The 10,889-nt window shown below is 54.3% G+C and overlaps 1 protein-coding gene across 6 annotated transcripts; it reads right to left on the bottom strand.

The window, feature by feature from the left end:
- Positions 1-378: 378 nt before the first annotated feature.
- FLT3LG (fms related receptor tyrosine kinase 3 ligand) lies at positions 379-10,272 on the bottom strand. Of its 6 annotated transcripts, none has more exons than XM_026014073.2 (8): positions 10,154-10,272; positions 9,774-9,840; positions 8,809-8,919; positions 8,427-8,480; positions 8,067-8,210; positions 7,579-7,717; positions 3,874-4,058; positions 379-614 (listed from the first exon to the last, which is right to left on the bottom strand). In XM_026014073.2, exons 2-8 carry the CDS (start codon positions 9,804-9,806, stop codon positions 396-398), a joined length of 885 nt encoding a protein of 294 aa, XP_025869858.1. In that variant the 5' UTR covers positions 9,807-9,840; positions 10,154-10,272; the 3' UTR covers positions 379-395. The 6 variants fall into 6 exon arrangements, with proteins under 6 accessions (XP_025869858.1, XP_072613245.1, XP_072613262.1 ...); XM_072757144.1 differs by having other exon boundaries at positions 10,069-10,160; XM_072757161.1 differs by lacking the exon at positions 10,154-10,272 and adding an exon at positions 10,074-10,094.
- Between the last annotated feature and the right edge of the window lie 617 nt (positions 10,273-10,889).

Here is a 10,889-nt window from a genome sequence, read left to right as displayed (position 1 = left end):
GCCCCACCTTCTTAAGTCTCAGATTGTCACAGTCCCAGTGCTTTCCTGCGGAGGAGTCCTCTCCTCCAGGGCGCCCCCCCGGGACCTCAGGTTGCCGGGGCGCGTACTCGCCGCGGGCTCCGAGGGCCTGTACTGCAGCCGCTGCACCGAGGCGCCCAGGGTCTTGTTCCCCTCAGATCTGGAGCCCCGGGCCGGCGGGTCCTGACTACCCCCCCCCCCCCGACTGGGTCTCGGCGCTGCCGCGCACGGGTTCTGCACCCCAGGCGGCCTCAGAGAGCAGGGACTGAATGAAGCATTGCATTAACCGAAAAACCAGGATCCGCACCCAAACTGCCCCGTCCACACCCTGTCCCATCTACAGACAGGCCTGGCGAGAGCTGGTAGAAAAGGATGATTTATATACAATTTCTTGGGGGCAAGGACTTTGTACAGAGGGGGAGAGGTGGGGATGGGGCTGGCTTTGGGGGCGTTGGGGGCGGGCGTTGCCTTGATCCTGGGGAGGGAGCGAGCGGGGCTGCGTGGTCGAGGAAGGGACCAGTCTCTAGCTGACTCCCTCCAGGTCCCAGCTCTGCGTCCTCGGGCAGATGGCTCCGCTCGCTGGGCCTCAGTGTCCTCTGTAAAACGGAATGAGAGATGTGTCTGTCTCAGTGGACTGTCTGGGGATCCGTGGACAGAAGAGAGGAAGGAGAGCACCAAGCTCAGTGCTCGGCACAGACTCAGTATTGAGAACAATTCCCTTTCCAGTGAGTGCCCACTGTGTGTTAGGGCATCACTGTCCAAGAGAACTAACTCTGCAAAGATGGAGACCCTGAGGTCCCTGCGCTCCCACACAGCCGCAGAGCAGCCACGGGTGAATACTGAGTACTCCAAATGTGCCCAGTGCAACTGAGGAGCTGAGTTTTACATCTTACCTACTTTAAACTTAACTGGTAGTGTGTTTATTAGGAGAGCAGGAAAACCTAGTGGACAGAAGCAAGAATAGGAGGAAAACTTCTCAATGGATTACCTTTTCAAAAAAAATTGTAATAAAAATGATTGTACAAGGGAAGCCTGGGTGGCTCAGCGGTTGAGGGTCTGCCTTCGGCTCAGGGTGTGATCCTGGGGTCCTATAGGGAGCCTGCTTCTCGCTTTGCCTGCATCTCTGCCTCTCTTTTGTGTCTCTCATGAATAAATAAATAAAATCTTTAAAAATTGCTTTGAAAAATTATTGTACAGAAACAAGTGCTAAAGTGAAAAACTATTTAAACTTAGAAACTGGGATCCCGGGCAGCCCCGGTGGCACAGTGGTTTAGTGCTGCCTGCAGCCTGGGGTGTGATCCTGGAGACCCGGGATCGAGTCCTGCATAGGGCTCTCTGAATGAATAAATAAATAAATCTTAAAAAAAAAAAAAAAAAAAAGAAAGAAAGAAACTGGGATCGCTGGGTGGCCCAGGGGTTTGGCGCCTGCCTTTGGCCCGGGGCGCAATCCTGGAGACCCGTAATCGAATCCCACGTTGGGCTCCCTGCATGGAGCCTGCTTCTCCCTCTGCCTGTGTCTCTGCCTCTCTGTCTCTCTCTGTGTGACTATCATGAATAAGTAAATAAAATCCTTAAAAATAAAATAAAATAAAATAAACTTAGAAACTGATCCTGGGGCGGGGCGGGGGGGTGCTGTCAGTTACCCAATCTGACTCTTAATTTTGGCTCAGGTCCTGATCTCAGGGTGAGGGGATCAAGTCCCCAGTCAATTTGATGGTAGAAGTGGAGACTGGTTAAGATTCTCTCTCACCATCTCCCTCTGTTCCCCCCTCCCTGCTCTTTATCAAAAAGAAAAAAGAAAAAAAGGAGGGGTGCCTGGGTGGTTCAGTTGGTTAAATGTCTGCCTTCAGGTCAGGTCATGATCCCATGGGCTCCCTGCTCAGTGGGGAGTCTGCTTCTCCCTTTCCTTCTGCTCCTCCCCCCACTTGTGGGTGCTCTGTCTTCTCTCAAATAATAAAATCTTTAAAAAAATACCAAAAACAACTTGTTTCTTTTTGGAAACTTGTTTGGAACAATTTGAACAGGTGAATCTACTTTTTTGCAAATGTAAATTTCAAGAACTTTAAATATGTGGAGAAGTTTTTTGTTTGTTTAAGTAGGCTTCATATCCACTGTAGGGCCCAGCGCAGATCAAACCCATGACCCTGAGATCAAGACCTGAGCTGAGAGCAAGAGTTGGACCCAACTGAGCTATCTGGGTGCCCCTAGAAAGTTTTTTATTTTTTTTATTTTTTTAAGTAATCTCTGTGCCCAATGTGGGGCGTGAACTCACAGCCCTGAGATCAAGAGTCGCATGCTTTACTAACTGAGAGAACCAGGTGCCCCAATATTAGAAAGTTTTAAATGACATGTGTGGCTTGTGTTCTATTTCTGTTGGACAGCCTCACTTTAAGGCCTTTGCCTGCATCACTTAACCTCCAGACAACTCTATGGTAGGAAGACTATTATTAGAGTCTTTTATAAAGATAAGGAAACTGAGGCAGAAGAATGAAAAGCTTGGATGTCCCGAAGGCCCAGAATCAAATCTTGGTTCTGTCACTCATGTGGTGTATGACTTTTGGCAAATTATTTACCTCTTTGTGCTTTGGTTTCAGCCTCTATGAAATTTGATAATAATGGTACCAGCTTCTCAATTAAGTTAATTTATAGAAAGCCCTAGTATAAGGCCTGTATCACTGAGGCCTTATATGTGTGAGCAATTACTGCAAAATATTTCTTGTAAGAACACTGGGCCCATCAAGAACCCAATAGGGCCTCCCCAACTTCCTCCCTCCTGGCCACCTGCCTTCTGCCTCCACACCTGTTCCCCTGACCTCCCCCCCAGTTCTTTCTTCCATCACTCACCTCCCCTGGCTCCCTGCTGCCCTGGGCAGGAAGTCCCAGCTCCCCTGCTTGGTGTTTGAGGCCTAGATCTTTCGCACCCACATTCACACCCACCCCAGGCTCAATGAAGTTACTGGAACACCCAGAGCTTTTTCACACCTGGAGGGCTTTGCAAAGGTGGTCCTCTCCACCTGCTTCAGGAGACTACTGTCTCCTGGCTTGCAGACTCCTATAGCCAAATGCCTCCCCTTGGCCCCCCTCATGCCCCCAGGTCCCCACTGAGCTCACCTTTTCCTAATCTCTATCCTCCCCCAGATTTCCCACTGGGCCAGACCCAGGGTCATCTGTGTCACTGGCCCAAGCCTGTCAGTCTCCAGCCCTGTCCTTATTTATTTATTTATTTATTTATTTATTTATTTATGATAGTCACAGAGAGAGAGAGAGGCAGAGACACAGGCAGAGGGAGAAGCAGGCTCCATACACCGGGAGCCCGACATGGGATTCAATCCCGGGTCTCCAGGATCGCGACCTGGGCCAAAGGCAGGCGCCAAACCGCTGCGCCACCCAGGGATCCCTAGCCCTGTCCTTCTTTAAGATTTTGTTTTTAAGTAATCTCAACACCTAATGTGGAGCTCAAACTCACAACCAAGAGATCAAGAGTAATTTGCTCTATTGACTGAGCCAGCCAGGTGCCCTTCCAGCCCTGTCCTTGATCCCTGACCCCTGACTTTCCCTGTCGCCTCCTCGGCCTCCCCATGGTGCTCATCCTGGCTCTGACTCAGGCCTTGTCCTCTCTCCCTGGACCACCACCCAGCCTCCAGTCTGTCCCCTGTCATGGCCCCAGAGGGGTCTTCCTCATCCAGGGCAGACTTAGGTCCTCCCACCAAAGGATTCACCAGGATGAGTCAGTGCTGCACGAGCCACAGGGGCAGCCTGTCCTGGAGACTCGGGGGCGGAGGTCACCTGTGGCCACCACAGGGTCAGACCCACTCCCTCAGACTGCCCATCCCCTCTGTCTACCTGCTGACTCACCTGCTCCCCAGGGTAGGGTGACCTCCGCCGCCGCCTCCTTCGCCAATGCAGGCACCAGGCAGTGGACATCAGCAGGAGAGCCATGGGCAGCAGCAGCAGGAGGAGCAGCCGAGGTGCCTGAGGGGCCGGCAAGGCAGTGGCCTCCAGGGCCCCGGGGCTCCCTGGGGGCACCAATGTAGAGGAGTCTGAGGGGAGAAGAGAGGGTGGCCGGGTTACTGAGGAGATTGGTGAGGCCAGGGGAGAGGAGGAAACCCAAGCAGGCCTGGTGGAACCTGTGTGACCTCAGGTGGGCTGCTGGCCTCTCTGTGCCTCAGTCTTCTCATCTGTGAAATGGGGATAACCATTATTCCTACTGCATAAGGTGGTCACAAAAATTAAATACGTGACCACACAGTCCTTAGAACAGTGTGGCATCTGGTAAGTTTGCCTTTTCTTTTTTCTTTTAAAAATTTTTTGTAAAGATTTTACTTATTCATGAGAGACAGAGAGAGAGAGAGAGACAGAGAGAGAGAGAGAGAGAGAGAGAGAGGCAGAGACACACGCAGAGGGAGAAGCAGGCTCCATGCAGGGAGCCCGACGTGGGACTCGATCCCGGGTCTCCAGAATCATGCCCTGGGCCGAAAATGGCACTAAACCGCTGGGCCACTGGGGCTGCCCTTTTTTAAGATTTATTTCAGAGAGAAAGCATGTGCAACCATGAGCAGGGGGAGGGGGAGAGGGAGAAAGAGGCACCCCACTGAGCAGGGAACCTGATGTGGAACTTGATCCAAGGACCCTGGAATCATGACCTGAGTTGAAGGCAGATGCCCAATCAACCAATCAACTGAGCTGCTTGGATGCCCTTGCCTTTTTTTTTTTTTTTTTTTACAGTTGGACAAAGTTATTTCTAGTGCTTCTGTATCAATTTGTTTATTCCTCTTTTTCCTCCAGTGGGTTGTGGGCTTCACATGGGCAACAGGAACTTTATCTGTCTTATTTATTGCCAGAACCCACCACTTGATGCTTGTTACATAATTTTATAATAGCTTAATTTCATAAACTAAATATTTGACCAAATGAAAAATTGACAAGTCGACAGATAATAAAACAAAGATCCCTCCCAATCTCTGTTCCCTCTATACCCTCACCCAGCTCTCTCTTCCCCTCACTTGCTGGATTCCAGCCACATGAGCCTTTTCACTGTTCCTTAAACATGTAGGGACATGTTTCTGCCTCAGGGCCTTTGCACTGGCTGTTCTCATATTCCCAACCTTCAGTGACTTAAGCCATTCACCTCGCACCATGACTCCATCACCTGGTTGTAATTTGCCTGCATAGGACTCATTACACTCAGATATTTTCCTGTTAATTATTTGCTAATACGTTTGTTCCTCAATCAGCTCCACATGTGCAAGCACTTGGTCTTGTTCTGAGCTATGTCACCAAAGCCAGGCACCAAGGAGATGGCTAATAAAATGTGGTCAAATGAATCGTCATAAATGTAAGTACAAATGACAAGTGAAGCTTAAAATAGATGGCAAAATGATCGGAAGTGTGGGGAGAAAGTGAGAAAATCAGAGTGGGAGGTTTTAAGTATCCCTTTCAGGGGCACCTGGCTCAGTCAGTGGCACATGCGACTCTTCATCTCAGGGTTGTGAATTCAAGCCCTACATTGGGGATAGGATTACATTAAAAAAAATAGAATCTGGGGATCCGTGGGTGGCTCAGCGGTTTGGCGCCTGCCTTTGGCCCAGGGCCTGATTCTGGAGACCCAGGATCAAGTCCCGTATCTGACTCCCGGCATGGAGACTGCTTCTCCCTCTGCCTGTGTCTCTGCCTCTCTTTTTTTCTCTGTCTATCATGAATTAAAAAAAGAAGAAAATTGGGATCCCTGGGTGGCGCAGCGGTTTGGCGCCTGCCTTTGGCCCAGGGCGCAATCCTGGAGACCCGGGATCGAATCCCACGTTGGGCTTCCTGCTTGGAACCTGCTTCTCCCTCTGCCTGTGTCTCTGTCTCTCTCTCTGTGTGTGTGTGACTATCATGAATAAATAAATAAAATCTTTAAAAAATAAAAAAATGAGAAATAGAATCAAATCAAATATAAGATACAATATTAGCTATGTGTTCAAACAGTGCTATTTAAGAGACGTTTGGCTAAACAAAAATGTATGATTTCAATGATTAACTATGAAGAGTGATTATAAAATGATTAAGTCCAATAACATCATCATAAAGAACAGATTCGTGGTTGCCAGGGGCTAGGGATGGGAATTATTACAAAGGGATCCAGTAAAGTATTTTGATTGTGGTGGTGATTGCAAGAAGCCACACATGTGATAACATTGCAAAAACACACATACACTTTTAGGAAGGGAACTGTGGGGCAGCCCTGGTGGCTCAGCAGTTTAGCGCTGCCTTCAGCCCAGGGTATGATCCTGGAGATCTGGGATCAAGTCCCACATGGGGCTTCTTGCATGGAGCCTGCTTCTCCCTCTGCCTCTCTCATGAACAAATAAAATCTTAAAAAAAAAAAAAAAAGGGAACTGTGTTCCTCAAAATTCCTATGTTGGAATCCTAACCCCCAGTACCTTGGAATGAGACCTTATTGGGAGATAGGGTATATATACAGATAATCAAGTTAAAATGAGGTCATCAGGGCAGGTCCTTTGTCCCATAGGACCGGTGTCCTTATAAAAAGGGGAAATCCAGATGTGAAGGTGTGCTCAGAGGGAGAACACCCTGTGAACGTGAGAATGGCCATCGACAAGCCAATGAGAGAAGCCTGGAACAGAACCTTCCCTCAGAGGCCTCAGAAGGAGCCAATCCTACCCACACATTGATTTCAGACTCCTGGCCTCCAGAATTGTGAAACAGACATTTCTGTTGTTCAGATCATTCAGTTTGTGGTACTTTGTTAGGGGAGCCCTAACAAACTAACACACACACAAGAGCATGCGAGTGTGCCCACATAACTTGTAAAATGTGAATAAACCCTGTGGATTATATGCATGGACTGCGACCCATGTCATATTTCTGGTTTTGCTATCATGCTGTAAGCAACATTAAGCAAAATGTAACCCTGGGGCTGGGGAGGGCTGGGGAAAGGGTGTCCGGGACCTCCTCATACGTTTCTTTGTACCCTCCTTTGTTTTGTTTTGTTTATTTTTAAAGATTTTATTTATTTATTCATGAGAGAGAGAGAGAGGCAGAGACACAGGCAGAGAGAGAAGCAGGCTCCATGCAGGGAGCCAGATTTGGGACTTGATCCCAGGACTCCAGGATCATGCCCTGGGCTGAAGGTGGTGCTAAACCGCTGAGCCATCCTGGCTGCCCCACATAAATAAAATCTTTAAAAATAAATACAACTAAAACAACCAATCATTTGCTACCAAAAATAATGAACGTTAAAATTCCAGGGGGAAAAAAAGTGAATTTACCTTAAAAAAAAACAAAAAAACTTGGCTACTAGAATATTTCCACTCAAGCACGTGGCTGTCATTATGTTTCTATCCGACAGGGCTGCCTCGGAGAAGCAGGCAGCAATTACCCTTGCCCAAGATGGGTAAACTGAGGCCTAAACTTAAGAGGAACCTGCCCAAAGCCACACAGCCAGAGGGAGCAGGGCGGGTCTGGGATGGCCTGAGCAGAGGGGGTGAGGGGCTGTGAGCTAGGGAAGGTAGGGGTGTGCGGGGTGGGTGTTGGGGGCCCAGGGAGTGGGGCTTTTACCGGGCTGACACTGCAGCTCCAGGCACCCGGAGAAATTCCTGCGGGTGATCCAGGGCTTCAGGGCGGCCAGCTGCTGGGAGGTGTCCTGCAGGAGGTGGGAGATGTTGGTCTGGACGAAGCGAAGACAGCTGGGGAGGGGCTGGGGGCAGGGGAGGGAGATGTCACCAGGGCATCACCCTCGCTGTCTGCTCAGGCCAGGACCTTCCCTGCCTGGCCACGCCTACCGGCCCCGCGGAAGTGGGGGGCGGCTGGGTCTCAGAAGGGAGGACCTCTTTGTGGTGTCCAGCTAGGAAATACACTCAGAATCGGTGCACTGGGCCCAGGATCCCAACGCCACCCCCACCCCACCCCCACCACCTGTGGGACCGGGTTAGAGCACCTCCCTCCGGTTGCTAGTCAAAAGAAATCTCCAGTAATGCCCAGCAGAGCTTCAGGCCCTAAGGAAAGCGACCCGCTCCCCTAGCCTGTCCCCCAAGTCCAGGGCTGACCTGGAAGGCACAGAAGGTGACAAAGTGTATCTCCGTGTTGACAGTCTCCAGCAGGATTTGCATTTGGGATCCAGCCACAGCCTGGAGCCGCACCATCCAGCGCTGGGCCAGGACCAGGCGCCAGAACGCACCGCAGAGCTCGTCCTGGGAGAGAGACCACCCAGCTCAGTAGTGGTGGGGAGAAGGGGGCAAGGGGGGTGCCAGCAGAGGGGACTGTGAGCTTGGACTGGTGGGGCTGGGAGGGTGAGGGGCTGGGGCTAGGAGTCCCACAGCCCCGGGGGAGGCCTGGCCCCCTGAGGGGTGGTGCGCTAGAGTCTCTCCTTTCCACCTCTGCCCCAGCCTCTCCCATCTGTGACTCACGTCCTGCAGGTTGGAGGCGACAGTGACTGGATAGTCCTGAAGCAGGTAATCAGACTGCGGGAGAAAACAGGGTCAGGCCTGGCCGAAGACAGGAGAAAACACAACTATGGAGACCCAGGGAGTGAGGGACCGGGACCCAGGGGGAAGGGGACAGGGAGCCAGAGGCGGGGACAGAGGTCCAGAGGCGGGGGGACAGGAACCCAGAGAGGAGGGACAGGGAGCGGACGGGGGTGGTGGTGGTGGTGGGGACAGGCACCCAGAAGGGGGCCCAGGGAGCCGCACAGACGGACACGGAGCCAGGGGAGCTCAGTCTCCGCGCCAGGACCCGCGCCTCGGGGAGGCTGTCGGGGAGGCTGTCGGGGAGGCTGGGACGGGGCCTCACCAGCTTGCGGATGGTGGTCGCGAAGGTGGAGGAGATGGGGCTGTGGCTGAAAGAGCAGTCGGGGGTCCCGCGGAGGCCGGGGCTGAGCAGCAGCAGCAGCAACAGGGAGGCCTGCGGGGTGGGGGCGCCCCCTGTTGGCTCCGCACGCGGTCCTCACCTGCCCCCTCCGCCCTCTCCAGGTCTCATTCCCTCCCGTCCCGGGCTCGGCCCCCGCCGCTTCCTCCCCGGTTCCTCCCCGGGTCCTTCTCTGCCTTCGTGCCGCCCCTCCCCGCCTGCTCTCAGCACCGGCCGGCGGCGCCCGGGCTCCCGGGTCGGCTCCCGGTTCTGCTCACCTCGGCGCGCCCCGCTCCCTCCGCCGCCCACCTGGCCCTCTCGGTCCGTGTCCGCTTTGGCCCCCGCCCTCCGCCGGGGCCTGCCTTCCCCACGTGTACCCACCCGCCTCCGTTCCTTTCCCCCACTCCTGCCCATGACCCCACCCCTGCCCATGTCCTCCACTCCTGCCCATGTCCTCCACTCCTGCCCACGTCCCCCACTCCTGCCCATGTCCCTCACTCCTGTGCATGTCCCCATCCCTGCCCATGTCCCCACCCCTGCCCATGTCTCCACTCCTGCCCATGTCCCTCACTCCTGCCCTTGTCCTTCACCCCTGTGCATGTCCCAACCCTGCCCGTGTCCCCCGCTCCTGCCCGTGTCCTTCATCCCTGTGCACGTCCTCCACTCCTGTCCATCTCTCCCTCACTTCTGTCCATGACCCCCCCCCGCCCCTGCCCATGTCCCTCACCCCTGCCCCCTGCACATGTCCTCCACTCCTGTCCATGTCCCGGTCCTCTGCCCATGTCCCCACCCCTGCCCATCTCTCCCTCACCCCTGCGCACGTCCCCCACCTCTGTCCGTCTGCTCTCTCAGCTCTGCCCAGCTCGGTAGCGCTCTGCCTGTCCCCCGCCTTGTCCCCCGGGTATACGCACAGTTGGGCTCCAGGCTGGCGCCAGCACTATCATCTCGGCCGGAGGCCCCTCATGCCTATGGTCAGATCTTGGAAGGGACAGAAGAGGGAGTCTCAGACCCCCACACCCCAGCCCCTTCCTCACCCGCCCCTTCACCTCCCCACCCCTCCCTTGACTCCTTGATGTGGCTAAGTTTCCGCCTCCTACTCCCTCGGGCTTCCTGCGTGAGCCCCAGTTACGGTGAAAACGCATCTCCCCTTCTAAGAACCCCGACGTCCGGTCCCCGGAACCCTCCCCAGGCCAGGGACCCAGCGACCTGACCCCCATCCCTCCTCCCTCGGCCAGGAGGGGGACCCCAGCCCCGCCCCTCGGGGACCCGTAGTCCGTTTCTCCGCACGCACCAGGCTTGCCCCAGCTGGGCGTGGAAGGGGCCAGGCCGGGTGACAGCCAGAGATCGAAAGCGAAAGGAAATTTTGGGGGGCGATAGCGAGCTGGGGTGGATCTGGCTGAGGCACGGGGCGCCACCTGGTGGTGACAGGTGGCGGCTCACGCGGCTGAGGGCGCCTCCGCGGGACTCGCTCCCCAGAGCAATGAGGCGGGTCGAGGCTGGGACACAGGCGAGTGGGGGGCTGCCTTCAGCTGGAAGGGGGCCGGCCTGGGGCCCTTCCTCCTCGCCTCCAACAGGGAAGGCCGGTCCGAGATGCACACGGGAGCCAGGAGGAGGAGGGCTGTGCTTTGGCCGGGGCGGAATGGGATCTGGAAAAGGAGAGACAGACTGGCGCTGGGATGGGGGGCAGGTGACAGGTACAAAGAGGGCCAACCGAGGACACCCCCACCCCCAGCTGGGTTCATTGACCCCCCCTGCTGCTGCCTTTGTTGCTGAGGCTCTGCCCTGGCCTCCGGGACTGCTCCTTCCGGCACAGCCCCACCTCCGCCTTGGATGTGTGGGCAAAGCTAGCTTCTGTGGGGCTCCGGGGTTCCTTGGTGTATCTGCATAACTCCATCCCTGCTTCTGTCTTCACTTGGCTTTCTTCTCTAGAAGCGTCTCTCCTCTTGATGTCACTTGTCATTAGATGTGGGGCCAACTTGGATAACCCAGGACAACCTTACTCAAGATCCTTAATTATATCTGCAAGG

The sequence above is a fragment of the Vulpes vulpes genome, chromosome 1 (genome assembly GCF_048418805.1).
Source record: "Vulpes vulpes isolate BD-2025 chromosome 1, VulVul3, whole genome shotgun sequence".
NCBI classification, from domain to species: Eukaryota; Metazoa; Chordata; class Mammalia; order Carnivora; family Canidae; genus Vulpes; species Vulpes vulpes.
The sequence above is the reverse complement of the archived record's forward strand: the minus strand, read 5'-3'. Positions and strand labels throughout refer to the sequence as shown.